Raw genomic sequence first — 18,103 nt, forward strand, 5'->3', positions numbered from 1 at the left:
GAAGATAAGCAAGGTTACTTCTCTCACAAAGCTTAGAATTTTCTGCTTTAGTTCACCTAAGACCCAGGTGTAATTAGAAGATATTCATTCACGCATTGATTGGATGGACATGTATAAAGTAGCTCTGCTCTTGGGGAGGTCAGATTCATGAAACTATTAGAGGTCAATCATAATAGCTGTGTGCTATAAAATATAACTGCTGGGCTACAATAATCTCAAGAAAGAATGTTATTATCTATCTCATCATACCCACAGTAAAACCTAATTGGAATACTAAATTGATTCGAATTGGCTTTGTCTATGAAAGAGATAGGTTAAAATTCATTAATTATAATTTATATGCATTTAACAATAATTTTTGCTCTGTTTTAATGATTTAGGTACATGTCACTGTGGCAGGTGTAAGTGTGATAATTCAGATGGAAATGGACTCGTTTATGGTAAATTTTGTGAGTGTGATGATAGAGAATGCATAGATGATGAAACAGAAGAAATATGTGGAGGTATGTATATTAACTTGGCAGAAATTAATAAAAGTACTTGATTTTTTCACCTATTTCATTGCACTTTTATTTCTATGAATTTCTGTGCTAAGTTTACTCATTTAAGTTGAACCTATGTTTATTTGGAATACACTTCGTATAGGGAAAGTTAGACTAAGGCATTCAGAGCAAACTAGTACATCTTAAAAATTGTTTATAGATTTTATTCTTTAACCATTATTTATTGAAGTATAGTTAATTTACAATGTTGTGTTAGTTTCAGGTGTACAGCAAAGTGATTCAGATATATATATGTGTGTGTGTATATGTATACACACATATATATGTATATTCTTTTTCAGATTCTTTTCCATTATAGTTATTACAAGATATTAAATATAGTTCCCTGTGCTATACAGTAGGTCCTTGTTGTTTATCTGTTTATACAGTGGTGTGTTCCTAATTTATCCCATCCCCTGTGGTAAAACATGTTTGTTTTCTATATCTGTGTATCTATTTCTGTTTTTCAAATAAATTCATTTGTATAATTTTTTTAGATTCCACATATAAATGATATCATATGATGTTTAGAGCAGACTAGTACTTTTTAAATGCAAAATCAGATTGTTTCCCAAGGAGAGCCAGATCAATATGGCGACAGGCCAACTGCATGGTTCTGTAGTGGTCCTAGCTGGACTCTATCTTCTCTGCTCACCTTAACTGCTTTTATTCTGCCTCTTTTATCCCAATCTCTCCATTGCATGTTTTAATTGCATTGTCTTTCCTGTTCGGAACCATAAAACGTTAAATAGTCTCATGTCCTATTGGGGACATTGAAGGCCAATAGGATTATTAGCCTAGAATCTATCCCTCGCCACCGCACACTTAGATAACTTTTTTCATGATTGTTTCTACAGACCACCATTACCTCAGTCCATTTTTCTGTTGTACCAGTTATTGCATGCTTGCTAATGTCAAGCACTGCAATAAGTACTTCACCTTCATTGGGTAACTTACCAGCATTTGGAATGACTTACCAGGGTTGAATGGAATTTAGACTCCTGTCTGTCTGATGCCAAAGACTGTGCTGTTGACCTCTCACCATAGAGAATTGCCCTGGAGTTTGGAGCTCCGTGAGAAAAGCCTTTCTCACCACCCGCAGTGCCCTTCTCTTCTGCTTACCTATCTGCAAGCTTGTGCCCAGAGAGAGTTTCAGTCGTGCTGGCACAGGAGAGGAAAGTAAACAGCAGTGAGAATCCCTTCAGTTTAGGTAAATTCTTCTCCGCTGTTATTAAGCGTTTTAACCTGGTTACCTCTGGCCTCATCTCTCTATCCATCAGTAATTGCTTCTTTCGTTGAAATCTGAAAAGACTCCGTGCATGGAATCCTATCGTGCATACCAGATGGGTGATCAGAGGAGTATTTTCCCTTGAAGGATCAGGAGCAAATGGGGCGAGGGGGAGCCGGAGGGCCATGCAGTGTCACTAAGCTGTCCTTTTGTTTACAGAAACACATTGTGGCTTCAATTCCTGTGGTCCTCCAGATGCTCTTAGTTTAGGTCAGCTTGGTTTTTTCTCTCTGGTTTCCTTGCTGTACAACCAACCAAGATAAAACCAACAAACACGAACCTTCATTTTTCAAGCCAGTGACCTAAGCTGGATGCTGCTCAGACAATTCTGCTGAAGGGCTCATTCCAAAATAATTAGAAAAAATAGATAAATCTACCCACAGATATTCTGTGTGTGTCCTGATATCTTATTTCCAATTATTACAGATCAAAAAAGAGGAAGGGAACATGTGTGAAGCCAGTGTTTTCTGATGCACACCACCAAAGCAAAGTCTATTTGCATGTGTAAATATAAACATTGAACTGGAAACAACAGGAAGTGTTTAACTCTCAAGCTTTCCACTCATTATTTCCGTTGGTTTGAGGCTAAAGCAATTTCATGGTGCAAAGTCTCTGACCACAGATACTAGCACTCCAGTAAACAGCCTCTGGGGATGACCTTGACTGGGATTCTAGATTTTTCCATGTGTCATTCACGTAAAACCAGTCTGTTGAGAGGTGATCCTACAGCCCAATAATGGAGCAATTCAAAAGCAGATTTTCTTACACCATTAGTTTGCACAAAGCAGAGAATGATGCTTCTTGTCTGGAGTGTGTATTGTCCTGAGGCTTATATTTTATGTCAATTATTCAGATATGTCTTATTACAGTATTTTCATTTGAGCTATGAATATATCTGCTTAATTTTCCACCTATATCTGCATACAGTATAGCCTTACATGATTTATCCTAGTAATCCTACTCGCCTCTACCTCAATGATTTTTTAGTAAAACCCCAATTCAATGCTGAATTTTATAAATGTACAAAGAATTTGGGTTTGAAGAATGAAGATTTATGATCATTTGTTAATCTCATGGTAAGCCTTACATAGATAGCATCTTAAATAAATTTCCTACAATGACAGAAGAATAAATTTCTGAAGATTTCTGAGATTATAGCGGAAATTCTACTTTTTGAAGTTTTAAAGAAAAACCTGACTCCTAGAAAAGTTATCTTGCTTTCTTCCAGTGTAATCCTCAAGTTCCTAAGGCTTGTGATGTAATACTGGAATGTGATTTTTGTGTGTGTGTGTATACATATAGAGATATTTTGAAGTTTCTAAAAAAAAGTATAGCTTTTATATTTTATTATTGATGGAATCATCTGATAGCCTTTATGTTTGCTTAAGTGAACAAATTAAAATTTGCTGTAGAAATGATCATTGTCTATTAGCTTAAAAAGAGGTTTTCTGTGGATACCCCAATTACAGCTCATTTAGACAGAAAACATGGCATGGTATGCTTGGGTCCCTGTCTCTTTTTCTCTATCTCGCTATAGCACGTTCTCTTCATCTCTCGCTCTCTCTGTCTCTCTCACGTATGCCTGCTGGCAGGAAGTTTCATCCGAGAGACAAGAATGTCATGAGACCAGAATATTCTACTGTATTTCTCCCTTCATATGTGAGTGTCTCAGGCCCTACTGACACTCATGCCATTGGCCAGATATGCCATAGTGTTTAGAAAGAAAAATAGCCTCACAATTGGTTTCCCATGGCCCTCTGGGATGATGACTGTTGGAGAAGAGAGAGGCAAGAGCAAAGGCTTTAGCCATAGACTCTGATAAACCATAAATTCCTGTAAACCACAAAGAATAGACTAAAAACCAAAATGGCCCTGGTTTTCATCAGATTTGCAAGAACAAGAGCATACATTCATGGTTGGGTGGCATAACTACAAAAAGGGAGGATATAAAAAGTGATTTGGGATAAAAGGTATTGTCATCTTTTGGGAATTTGTAGGATTGCTGGACATGGGTGCAGGAAGTGATGATGTGACTGTTCATTACAGATTGTTTGGACATAAGTACAAACAAGCAGAGTAACAGTTTACAGCATGGAGGCAGCTGAAATTGTGTGGAGGCATCTGGACACAAAATGATGGGCTTTCCTTACCTAGCATTTGTATCCTCTTGACAGATAGGAGGGGAATTTGATTGTAAGACCAAGGGTTCATGGTATTTTCTTTGTAATTAGTAGTTTAAATGACTACTAAACATGATTTAGCTGAAAACTCTTTTCCATGTGGTAAGACACAACAGCTTGCAGGACACAGTTGAATGAATAGATGAAGTATTTTCTCTGGTTTAAGAAATGGTCATTAATAATGTGCATCCAGGGAAGTATGCACCATTGCTTTCTCAATGGTTGATTTCAAATATCAAGAAAGGCCCTTAGAGTGAATGCTTATATACATTTGAGTTTGATGTACACATCTGAGATCGGAACAGAATAGACTTGCACAGTCTTTCATGCCATTTCTTTAAAATTCTGTCATTTTAATCAGCCACTTGGCTAGGACAAGTTAGAGGACACCTTGACTTGCTTTATGTGTGTAATTATGTAGGTATAGGCACATTTATGATGTTTTAGGGGCAAACTATATAATTTGATTATTTTAAGCAAGGGCTGTGGAGCAGGTGGATTATTTCCAAAAGCAAAAATGACCACCAAGAGGTAGAAAGTTAATTCTGCTTTTAAAAGTTGCTTTTTTCCTCACCGTATAAAATTCATTTTGGGTAAAGGCCACGGAAAGTGTTACTGTGGAAACTGTTACTGCCAGGCTGGTTGGCATGGAGATAAATGCGAATTCCAATGTGACATCACCCCCTGGGAGAGCAAGCGAAGATGCACATCTCCAGATGGCAGAGTCTGCAGTAACAGAGGTGTGTCTTTCGTACTCGTTACTATGTAATTGGGAAAAAAACAAACCTCTTAATTATTAACCCAGCGTTTCTCTATATTTCCTTCCATGTGGAAGTCATCTTTTATAGTGTTTGACTTTGATGTAAATCAACATTTCCTATACCAACAAGCTCTCTTTCTTATTTTTTATTGGGCAGGAAGCAGAAAGATAAGAAAGTTGCTGTCATACTTTCAGCTTCACTGAGCAGATAGTTAACAGAGGGACTGTAATTTCTTTGGCAGCCATCCAGAAATGGCATAGTACAGGGAAAAGGCAATTCTTGTAGATACTTCTGTTGAATGTCTCTTGACTAACAGAACTATCTACAGCATGAGCATCTAATTATCCGGAGAGCATTCCAAAAAAAACTCTCGTCTTAATTATGAGTAAATTGAAGGCTTGTGTTGCCATACAGAATTGATATGGAGTCATTTAACTTTTACATGCAATAATAAAAATGTGATATTGAACAAAATATAGCCATGTGGAATTGAGAGTGACTTTAAGCAGGAATTTAAAAAATATATTAGTATTGCTAACATATAATTTAACGCGAGTTAACTAAGCGTTTGATATCAAGTCAAATAGTTTTAAACACTTTTAGGAAAATCCTTGCAAATGCTTGTTCTTTTTCCCTTTGTCAGCTGTACTGGTAGATAAAGAGCCATGTTGGACTCTTCTGACTACTTGAAGATATCAGTGAGTGGTCAATTTCCTTCTATACAGTAGTAAAAATCTAGAAAGCTGGAAACTTATTTTTTTTTTCATTTCTCTAAATGAATGATACACTTTAATAGGTAATGCTTACATGAAATCCTGGGCACACAACCGAATTTATCTTTTTACAGGCTGTCATAGAAGAGTGAAATGCGCCAGGTTTCTGTACATAGAGAGAAAGGAAAGCAAAAGGCCTGACCTTGGACCAAAATTATAAAGAAAAGTCCTCTCTTTAATTTTTGCAGAGTAGATCTGATTATGTATCATACTAATTCACCTATATTTTCCTTTAATATATAAGCTCTGCATGGACCATGACTGCATGAATTCCCCATTGATGAACATTTAGGTAACTAGTGGTTTTTCAATAACATGAATACCATCATATTTAATATCCCTGTACGTGTACTTTTGTGTACTTTTCCTTTCCTTTAGATATGTTAATTGAAGTGTGCTGTTATATGTAACACACATTTAAAAAGTATATGTTGTGAAATTGCCACCCAGAAAGTTGGACATTTTGTACTCCATACCCTCACCAACTCTTGATCCTAACAGTCTTTTTTATTTCTGTCAACCGTATGTCTGAAATAATTTCTAACTCACTATTGTTTAAAAGTCCCTCACCCCTTCATCATGGTAGCTTGAGTGGTAAACATTTTTATGTTTATCTATCATCATAACTTCTCTCCACAGAATTGCCAGTTGGTGTTCTTTGCCTTTGTCTATTTTGCTGTAGGCATATTTGTCTTTAGATATGAATTCATAAGAATTGTTTATATGTTTGTGAAAGTAGCTTTGTCTTTTACATACATATGACCACTTGTTTCAGCTGTTTTTATCTTTTAGTTTGTTTTTGGTGTCTTGCCCCCAACCAAAATTTTAGATTTTTATGTCGTTAAAGCTTTTTCTTTTTTCCTTTAAATAATTTGCTTTGAGGCTTTTGAATAAAAATGAATTTATTTCATACTTTATGGTTGTATTTTATATCCTTAAATCTTTAATCTAGCTAGAATTTACTTTGATCTAAGAGGTAAGAAAGGGATTTAACCTTGTTTTTTGTTTTTTTTCACAGTGATTAACTGGTTACGCTAAAGATGATTATTAAAATTCACACAAAGTTAATATGATTTACAACTAAGCATTTCTCCTATACAAATTTCCAAACGACCAAAGTTATATCTCTCCACCTACACCAATGTCCTCTATAACCTGAGCTCATCTGATCCAGCCAACCTTACTTCTTAGTCTTCCTAATATGCACCTTCTGCTCCAATGAGTCAGGTCTACTTAGGATCCCCACGTCCATTCCCACCCTCCTTTGCTCATTCTTGCTTTCTTGACTTTCCTTGAGTTGTTCTACCTTCAGTCCTCCTAGAACATTTCCCATTCTCTATGCTTATCCAAGCCATCTACCTTAATTACTTCAGCCCACACTGATTTCCCCTTCCCCAAACTCTTACAGTATTTATGTCCTAGTTTACAAAACGTTAGTACTTGAGGTGCTTGTTTGTTTTTCATTAGCGTTTTTTTTTGGTCAAATAAATTGTAAGCTTCTTGAGGGCAAGGATTACATCTTACGTTAATTGTGTTGGTATTATCTTCGAGTCAAACCAGCACGGTGCTCATTTCACATCCTGCGATCGCACATAAGTATGGACATCGATAATAACTTTTGTTTATTAAAGAATCTCTACTGTTAACTTTAGATGGTGTTTTCCTCTATAGAATATTTTTCCTGAATACGTGTATTTTCCAAATATAAAGTAACAACAGAAAAAAAAAAGAGCAATGTGTAAGATGCTTTCTCTCATGATTTTTCTTCACTAGACCCATTTAAAATTATTTTTACCCTCTAGGGATTTGTGTGTGTGGTGAATGTTCTTGCCATGATGTTGACCCGACTGGAGACTGGGGGGATATTCATGGGGACACCTGTGAGTGTGATGAAAGGGACTGCAAGGCTGTCTATGACAGATATTCTGATGACTTCTGTTCTGGTAAGTGCTCACCTAACTCCTGTTTTTAAATAATAAAATAGTCATTTCCCCATTTTCAAGATTTACTCAGCTTCTCACAGAAACCATAAAAGAATGGAATGTGCCTTCTAAAGAATTCGGTATCCATAGGACTCCTAAAAGCAACGTGAAAAACTGTTAGAGGAATCACACATTGGGCAAAGATTTGAGATGAAAATGCACCCACTCTCTGAAAATTAGTCTAATTCCTCACCAAGAAGAACTATTACCTCCAAGTATTGAATACTCAACCATGAGAATACAAAGCTAGCAGACCTGACCATGAACAGGAGAGGTACCATTATGGCAGCCATATCAATATAGTACAAGACTTAGGGCAATATAGTTCTCATAGGTAGTTTAATACATTGCTTCTTTGGTATGATTTATATACTAGAATTGTTCTGCAGTGCAGCCTACAATTGAATATCAATTAGTGGTTTCAGAAATTCTATTCCATGAATTTTTATGGAACAGATACTATTTTCCAGGCTCTCGATACTATTTGCCAGTGGCCTCTGGGCCACTGGTACCAGCAGTGAAGGAGACAAACATGATCCTTGACATTATGGAGTTTGTAATCTAAATGCAAAGGAAAAAAAAAAATCCTACCAGAATTTCTAATAGAGCAAAGGGGGAAAAAAACAGGCAGTCAGATTTATCTGAAAAAGTGTCATTTAGCAAAAATAGAGTTACTCATTTTCAGTCTGGTTATATTGGACAATCGAGAAGACAGAGACATGGGCATATACACGTCTTTATGTTTGACTGCTTGGTTGGTACAAGGATATAGAGAGGAAACGCTGCTTGTCTACAGAAAGTTTGCCAGCAAAGGGAAATAAAAGAGCTGCCCTATTTATGATTATGCAACTGCAAAGACTTCTCTGTCCTGGCTGAGGAGAGCCTGCTGCTAAAGCTTCCCACTGCAGAAGAATTTCCCTCTTCTGATGACCCCTTGTGCTCGGGAGAATTTCCTAAAACATTTCCTAAACATTTTGTCCTTTGGCAGGACACACCCAAAGAAACTGAAGTCTACCATGTAGCTCATGGGGACCACATTCTCAAAAAGACACTTCACAAGGCAGCAGCTTTCATTTGTGGTTCCATCCAAGGGCTCTGTGCAGTTGTTGGTGGCACTGTCTTTACTGTCCCACCCCAGGAATGGGGTCCGTCCAATGCCAGAGACAAGGACCAAAGACTATGCCCTTTCCAGGCTTTTCTGTTATTCATTCTGGGTGAGTGTTCTTTATTATCCTCATTATCAACACCATGGGAATAAAACAGCTAACAGCTACTCAGTGACTTCTGTATGCCAGACAATGTGTAAAGCACTTCCCAGATTTGCATTTATTCTTCATAAAAGACTATGACATAGGGAACATATTTATTCTCATTTTACAATTGGGGAAACTGAGGTTCAGGGAATTCCATAACCTGCTGCAGGCTCCACCACTAACAGCTAAAATCAGAATGTTAACAAGGTCTCTGAATCTGAAGAAATCTGAAGGTTCTTTCTTTACTGAATGAATCTTTGTTTAAACTTAAACTTCAATTTAATATAACATTTATTGAGTGCTAATTATGCTATAGGCACTGTGTGAAATATTAGGGGATTAAAATATAAAAAAGCCTAGGCTCTGACCTTAAGAAATTTACTGTTTAGCAAAGAAAACTGCCACATAAACATACATTTCAATATACTATCGTGTGGGAGATTGGCATATTCATGCATATGTTTACTTATACTGGGGACATAACAATGAACACAACAGATAAAATTCCTCTCCTTGGGGAGTTTACATCCTTGTGGGCCTGGAGAGACAAAAAACAAACAAAATGTATAGTAGGTCAGTGCTATATATTTTCATGGCCATTGTGCTATAGACTAAAGTGAGCAGAGAAGGGGGTTGAGAATCTCGGGGCCTGGGCTTGTTTGACATTTTAATTAGGAGGGTGAGGCTCTTCACAGAGGTGGTGATGTATGATATGCATCGCACGATGCTTTTGGATCACTGTGCAGTTCTGCCCTAAAGGGTAGGCTTATGGGTCAAGAGGGATGGGATGGGCATCCCAGGAAGAGGGGAAAGAGGCATAAGATCTGTGCAGGGGCCTAGAATCAATTTGGTTATTACCAGAATGTACAAGTAACAAAGGGTAAAGCTAGCAATAAGGACTGAAGGACTTTTTACCTTGCTGCTGAACTAGACTCTGTTCTAAAGGCAATGCTAGCGATGGTTTTAGGCAGTGGAGTGCTATAGTCACCAGGTTTCTAGTCTGGTTGTCTGGGTAAATGTTGGTGCCATTTACTGAAATGGAGAATATAGAAGAACATTGTCAAATTCGTTTCTAGACATATCAGGCATAGAGGACCAATGGCAAACCAAAGCCGATCATTTTTTTCAGCCTGTTGAATATGCGACTCTGAAGGATCAGGACTGAACATGAGAATTTAGAGTCATAAACACTGAGTTGTCAGGAAAAAACTCTACCGGGGCTCAGGGAACACCATTTAAGGTTGTCAATTTTAAGACTGTATGATAAAACATGAATTCACATAAATTAAAATAGGAAAATGAAGAGATAATCAGATTACATATAAAAATCATAACTTTGTGATTTTCTGATAGGATGCTTTTTTTTTTAAACATAAGGAACACTCTTTCTCGTTAAACCCATGATCCTGATTTTGGAGTGGGGTTGGAAAATTCAAAATGACTACATCATAGTGATAATTCAGGGTCACGTGAGCTAGTCCATCTCACCGTGAGGAGTAGGGCCATAGGGTGAAGATGGGCATTGACACTTAGGCTGACACTTGGATCCTTTTATAAGCTCACAATTCCTGATGCACGTTATTTAGGCTTAGAGTTACTACATAGGTGGGGCAGGTGGAAGCCATTGAGGAGGTCTCCTTGGAATCTGAAATTTTCCATTTCATCTAATCCATCCCTCCTTCCTGCTCCCTCTTTTCTTCTTTCTCACATTTTCCATTCTTCCCTATGCTAGAAGATTATAGAGAAAGTTAAGTGATCAGGCAGTTATGGTTGTGTGGTTGGTAGAGTTTCTCATGGGAAGAGTTTAGGAGAGAATTTGTACGTGGTCTCTATGCCCTGGGTGTAGACAGATAGGGGTGGGAAGAGGTGATGGGGTAATAGGCTGTGATTTGAGCAATGAAACATCAGGCTGTGATTATGATTATTTTATTTATTTGTTGAAGTGAATTAAATGTGGATAGTTCTCCACAGCCTGTCTCCCAGACTTAAAATGAGAAATTTAGGAAAGAAGAAACACATTGACAGAGATCTTGCTCTGTTAGACACCCATCAAGTTCGTTCACACACCTTATTCCATTTTATGTTCGCCCTAACTCAGAGAAGGAGATGTGATTATCCACATTTTTTTTTCTCATCCACATTTTAACAGAAGAGGAAATGTTCAAAGAAATTAAGCAACTTGACAAAGTTCACACTCCCCTTAAGTGTCATCTGAAAACACATTACATGAGCCTAAGTACTCATGTAATTTAATCTCCGAGTGATGCAAATAAAATTCTTCAATTTTACTTTATTTTGGTAAGGAAGAGCTGTCCTCTGGATGCTCAAAATTCTTATAAAACTAAGCTTCTCTGAACATCATTCTGATCTGGGGCAGGCATCAGTCTCTGGAGTATTTCTTCATTCCCACTATATCTGTAGAATTCCATATATGATGCTTAGTGAATTATTAGTTTTTGCAGTTTTCCTAATTGCCTGTCGAAGTTGCACCACAGGAAGGGGGCCATGCAATTGATTACTGAATGTGTTAATACCTTAGTGATATAAGACGGAAGTACCCCAAGTACATGGATATTGTCTAGTGATTTATGCCGGGCTGGAGTGTAATAAGGCTCAGATGAAATGTAGCTTTATTTTTAGCTCCCATTCTTGCCCTCCTGAGAGTGTTGAGCTTATTTAAGTCCAAGGGAAATCTCCCATTGGATTATAGTTATCTTGTTTAATTGACCTTCTCATTTTATTCATTCATTCCCACTGTATCCATTCATCTATTCAAAAATGCACTTAAATGTAAATATTTTGTGCCTAAGGCATCATGGCTATAGGGGATGTGATACAAATTTTGAAACATGTTCCCTGCTTCCAAATAAATCAGTTGTATTCATTCTTTCTTTCACTCCTAAATGTTGTTCACTGACACATGAATTCATCCACACACAAACATGACTCATATACCCACAAAAACACACACACACGGCTCAAAGATGATACTATTGACAAATTTTGAGTGTGACTAAAATGACAGGGGCATGACCAGCCATCCTGAAGTGTACCAACTGCTCTGTTACTTCAATTCTATGAGCTGCTCCCCTGAATTGACTTTCTGATTAGGAAATAACTTCTTTATTCCTGATGGCTGTTTATCACTCTGGTCTATTTCCCTAAATCCCTTAATAGGAAAAATATGCTGCAGTGTGACTTTGCACCTTTTCAGCTTGTTCCTGCCTATCAAAATGATGAAAATACAAAGTTAGTCCTGGCTTAGAATTCCCTTGGTTTGGGAAGTGGAATCATTTGATAGAACCATATTATGTGGGGAAATTTGTCTTTGTGGATTACCAAAGCATTAAGGAAAGAAACTGAAGGAAATGATTATGTATATCCAGTTTGCATTGTCTTGAAAGGGAAAATAATATATCAAATGGATTTTTAAAAAAAATCAAGTACTAGTTAGATCTAACTTATCCCCCCCAACTTTTTTCTCTTGATGGTCTTCATATTACTTTGTAGGAAGCTACTTGTAAATATCAGATTCCAGTTCATGAGCATTTTTTGATCATTTTTCAGGCAAGAAATATCCTCTGTGGAAGAATAGTGTTCTGGAATGGATAGAACTACATTTGTCCTGGATTGATGTTTCTGAGGCTAGATAGCTTAACACAAAAGAGCTCAATGATTACAAAGAAAAAAATAAGTTTTGGTGTCAGCACGCTCGCCTATAATGTCCTGAGAGCCTTTAAAGCTCAGCATGGCCGTGATGCCACTTGATGTGTCTCTTGCTGCCAAATCCCTGCCCTTGTGATGCAGTTCAGGCTGTGATCCCATTTACATACCCAAACTAGACACCATGTTGTTCTTTCGTTGTCATGGATGTGTGTGTGTGTGTGTGTGTTTTCAAACAATGCTCATAGGTCTTTTGAAAGCAATTCTCTAATGTATGTTCTGCATATTTGCTGTCAGGGATAAACAATAACATTCTGTACCTTCATTTTGTCGATCCTCTGCCTACAGAGTTTAAAGGAATCCTTGTTAGAATCAATGAAATTAACTCCTGCAGGCCAAATATATGTGTATATATACTCACCTAGATTTGAAAAACTAGCATTGAAGCATGACATTTCAGATCAGTGTGGTAAAATTCACTTCTTCTAGTTCTCTCATTTTCAAGATAAAGTGAGATGAAGGCCAGAAAGATGAACTAGTGACACATTTATTTATTTATTTATTTAATTTTTAACATCTTTATTGGCGTATAATTGCTTTACAATGATGTGTTAGTTTCTGCTTTATAACAAAGTGAATCAGCTATACATATACTTATGTTCCCATATCTCTTCCCTCTTGCGTCTCCCTCCCTCCCACCCTCCCTATCCTACTCCTCTAGGTGGTCACAAAGCACCGAGCTGATCTCCCTGTGCTATGCGGCTGCTTCCCACTAGCTATCTATTTTACATTTGGTAGTATATATATGTCCATGCCACTCTCTCACTTCGTCCCAGCTTACCCTTCCCCCTCCTCATGTCCTCAAGTCCATTCTCTACGTCTGCATCTTTATTCCTGTCCTGCCCCTAGGTTCTTCATAACATTTTTTTTTAGATTCCATATATATGTGTTAGCATACGGTATTTATTTTTCTCTTTCTGACTTACTTCACTCTGTATGACAGACTCTAGGTCCATCCAGCTTAGTGACACATTTAGATAGAAGACACAGGCCTCCTAATTTCTTCACTTATGCCTTTTTACCCTACTTGTTTAGGAAAGACCTTGATATAGTATGTTATGGCAGTCTAAAGAATTTTCATGCTAAATAGATTTTATCATTTCTAAACTCTACTTTATAAATCAAAACCAAGCATTTTCATCTTCATTTTATCGCTATAAAATGTTTCCTTCTCTCTCTCTCTTTGGCATAACTTTTATGCTGGAATCGAGAAACTTGTGACCTCAGAAAAGAAATTGCAGTTTCAATTTTTGATTTCCTGCCTTTTCTGAAAGGCTAAATACCTGCTTCAGAATCTGGTATCAATACATTGCATTTCTAACTGATTTTCCTAACTCCACTGATAAAATACCATGAAGGATTTTACAGAAAAAGTACAGTTTCATTTAAAGTGGGATCCATAACATATTTTTGACAACGTGTGACTTTGAGTTATTAAAAGATGTAGAACATATTTAATTTTTGTTACTGTGAAAGTAAAGTTATGTTTATGTTTTAACTTGTCAAATTAATCTCTGATCAACATTTAGATTAGGCAGTACCACTGTCGATACTATTTTTCATCGTGCTAGACTAGTTATTTAAACCTTTTCTCTGTTACTTTTACATTTGCTTCTTCTGTGATCTTCATTGGGGCATTTGATTTAGGTATTCCTACTTTCCCAAAACAATGAAACCTTCAAAAACACTCTGTTTGCCACTATTTCATCATTTAACCTGGTTGCCATATATTCACTGACTCTCAGGAATTTCATTATGGATAGTTTAATTTAAGTCATCCATATTGTCATAACCCTTCTTTCCTCAGCTTGAACTTGTTCAGTGGATGTTGGTTTCTAATGGCAAAGTGTAGAAGACGCATTAGTGGATGATTTGAGGAGGGGCAGTGGCCGTCCTGAACTAGGCGATGTTCTCCCACTTTGATACTTTCCTATTTAAAGGCCAAATCTTTTATCCTAAGCCAAACACAGCAATGACATGATCTCATCAGTTCTTTTCAGTGTGTACACAATTGACTGCAGCTGTTTTTGGGTTTTTTTTTGTTTTTTTTGCGGTACGCGGGCCTCTCACTGTTGTGGCCTCTCCCGTTGCGGAGCACAGGCTCCGGACGCGCAGGCTCAGCGGCCATGGCTCACGGGCCCAGCCGCTCCGCGGCATATGGGATCCTCCCAGACCGGGGCACGAACCCGCGTCCCCTGCATCGGCAGGCGGACTCTCAACCACTGCGCCACCAGGGAAGCCCCTGCAGCTGTTTTGGAGAGTGTCTTTTGATCAAATGAAGCAGGGGCTGGGGTACAAGGCTGAGGCAGAGGCACGGAAGCTTAGGGATCATCACACACATGGTAAAAGTGAGGACACACTTTATATCGTCTTCCCAACTTTATTTGGAGTTGGTGATGCCTGGAGGTGATGCGGACACTTATAGGAGTAATCCTTGAGAATGTTTGTGATGCTGCATTAAATGCACAGAGAGTAGAGGTGAAGACCTTACAGGCCACATTTACCCCTGGGGTTTGTAGTAGTGCACAGAAATAGCAAAGGGATAGAAAAGTGAAGCTGCATAACATTAGCGGGGAAAAGCACAGAGCTTAAAGACTGAATGAGGAAAATAGAACAAAAAGAAAACAGAGTGAATATGAGGGCAGAAAGGGGAAAGACTTGCAGAGATTTCTTCTAGCTAGTGCATCTGTACATTTTGCAAAATTTGTTGAAGCACCCACAATTAATCTGACTTCTTTTGATATTAACCGGACCAGATTTTAATTCTAAAAATCTCTATTGATAGCTTCTGACCATCTTCACGGATTTGTTTTATGCCACCACATTTTTTTTTAATGTTGACATGTGAATGAACCTCAGATAGAAGGTAATGGCTGCTCTTAAATCAACTACAGAACTTGAGAACGTTCTCCCTTCAGTCCCCGTCTCCCTCCTCACAGGTTCCTACTTTATTCCACGTGCCAAGGGATCAGGACCTTCACTGCCTGTGAATTCCAGGCACCTGCAGCAGCAGGTGGCATCCTCTTGGGTAGTTACAGATTTCCTGGCATCCTCACCTACTGGATGTTTTGTTCTAACTTTCACAGCTATTTTAAAGTTTCAAGAGTAAAGCTTTTTTCCCCTTTCAACCTAACTCTGTTTTTCAGTTTTATTGTTGAAGTGTCAACTTGTCTTCCACAAATGGCAGCATGTTTTGTACTTTGTCCAGCATCCTCATGGCAGATCTAACTGCCCTTGAAATGAAACCTCTTGTCTCCAAGAATTTCAAAGCCACTGGCTCCCATAAAACAGCAGAATTGATTGTACTTTAAATGTTAAAGATTTTGTTTTAAAAACTGTTATTTATCTATGCATTTGCAACATAGCTCTGTTTGCAAATTTTGCTCTAAATTATTGGGTTGGCCAAAAAGTTCATTTGGGTTTTTCTGTAAGATGTTAAGGGAAAACCCAAATGAACTTTTTGGCCAACCCAACACACGAGGATTGGGAAGATGGGTAGGAACTTCTTAAGCCAGGATAAATGGCAAGAAGCCATGGAACCCAACAATCTCTGAGATATAATTGCTAGTAAGTCAAACTACTGTAATAAAAATTCTTATATTTGAAGGTCCAAATGATCATAGTCACATAATATGTATTTATTAGCAATCAAAAATTTTTTTCCTTTAGAATGTTGAGCTCTAAGGCAAAGTATTAGTATTAACAGCAATTTGTTGTATAGACTTTGTTACATAGTAGGTGCTCAATAAATGTGCATTGAATTGAATTTAGTGTTAAATGAGAGATGTGGACTCTGTGATCCTTAATAGCTCATCCTACTTTGACCTATGATTTTATGATTTGTTCCATGAAGAACCAGGTTTATAGATAGTGAAAAGCTTCCTGATAGGTGGATTGTCCAATACTTCAAACTCAAAAGATGGACATCTGACCACAGACCTCATGGAATACTGATAAAACAGACCAGCCTTCCCTGAAGACTGGTCCATACCAGTTTCCATATTGTGTGATATATATCAATGTCAGATGCCAAATACAAAATAGCAACGATTGTTATTCATTAGCATTATATTTGATTTACTTAAAGAAAGTGGAATTCCACTTCCTTTAAAATTCTTCATACATTTTTGGAGAAATTATAGAAATCTACTTTACATTGCATCTGTAATAATGAGTATCTGAATGGTTATTAGGAGTTAGGAAAAGCTCAGCTAAATTATCTTGCTTTCCTTTCCTTTCTATTCCTACTTGGTTGTATATGAGGGCTCAAGTGAATAAAAATAAAAATTTCTCACTTTTATGTAGCATTTTAAGATATGTTATGTACTTCCTGATAAATGTGGATAGATAATCCGATTTAAAATGAAGAACTAAACCTCAGCGAGGTTGTCATTTGACCAGCCCTACTCTGTAGGGAACAGGGTCAGGATTTGAACCTACTTATTTGATTGATAACCTGGTCTATCTTATGCTATACCATATCAGTACTTGTCACAGTTCTTTACAGGCTCTGTGCCCATGTAAATTTAATATCTTTCCTGACCTCTTTTGTGTATAGGAAATTAGTCTTCAAAGGTTGTGAACTCCACACAGGTTACTGGTTTTAAGCTAAGGGTCGATAGGCTAAGCTTGTAGTATGCAGTAAAAAGATATTGAAAATAAAGTGTGAGGGACTCTAGAAACTAAGACCCTGTTTCAAAAACACATTGTTTTCCATTTCCTATGGCTCACCTCCACGTGAATTAATTGCCCAATTCATCAAATCCTCCTTTTAGGCCCCAGCAGACTAATTCAGTCTCATGCAGTTGGATTTTGAAAGATTCAAGTTGATAGCCCTATGAACCTGTTTATCTGATCTGGAGTTGTTGCTTTTCTTTCCCCATGATCAGTCAATATACCTAGATCAGGTATTTAAGAACATTGAGAAAAATGAGCTTTTGCCTTAATGTTTTATATTGTGCTTAATTGAGATCGTGACTCATTTGTGACATTCACTGTTGAAATGAAAGTTAATTCTGGCTTTGGTATATTTTTCTCATATACATGTGCATATATATATATATGTATGGCTCATAAATACAATAACAAATATATATTATTACTCCCATTGTGAAGGTCATGGGCAGTGTAACTGTGGAAGATGTGACTGCAAAGTAGGCTGGTATGGGAAAAAGTGTGAGCACCCACGTTCCTGCCCGCTGTCAGCTGAGGAGAGCCTCAAGAAATGCCAGGGAAGCTCTGCTCTGCCTTGCTCTGGAAGGGGTAAGTGAGGGTCTCAGGCCTTGTGACCCATCGCCTCCTGTGAGTCAAATGAATTCAGTTCACATGTATCTTATTTAAAAGGTAGCTGAGATTCCTGAATGAGGAAAGATTAGTCTTTTCAGAACTAATAATGACTGCAATATCCATGAGTGAAAGTACATGGAGAAATATAATCTCATTCTTTCTCCCTCTCTGTCACACACACACACACACACACACACACACACACACACACACACACCCATCAGTCTACTTTAGCTCTGAGGTCTGTTCAATTTCTATTCGGTTCAATGCTACATTAAAAAAGAAAAAAACAGTTTGGATATTTGCTCAGAGCTT

General features: G+C 37.6%; 1 protein-coding gene across 2 annotated transcripts in view; it reads left to right on the top strand.

The window, feature by feature from the left end:
• The window catches only part of ITGBL1 (integrin subunit beta like 1), a 217,228-nt gene that overhangs the window by 101,333 nt on the left and 97,792 nt on the right, over positions 1-18,103 (top strand). For both annotated transcript variants that reach the window (XM_082602463.1, XM_082602464.1), the window contains exons 4-7: positions 381-503; positions 4,610-4,750; positions 7,347-7,487; positions 17,618-17,764. In XM_082602463.1, the coding sequence (XP_082458589.1) occupies positions 381-503; positions 4,610-4,750; positions 7,347-7,487; positions 17,618-17,764 (552 nt within the window). The remainder of the gene's footprint in view (positions 1-380; positions 504-4,609; positions 4,751-7,346; positions 7,488-17,617; positions 17,765-18,103) is intronic.

Source organism: Mesoplodon mirus, assembly GCF_964341445.2.
Source record: "Mesoplodon mirus genome assembly, chromosome: 17".
NCBI lineage: Eukaryota > Metazoa > Chordata > Mammalia > Artiodactyla > Ziphiidae > Mesoplodon > Mesoplodon mirus.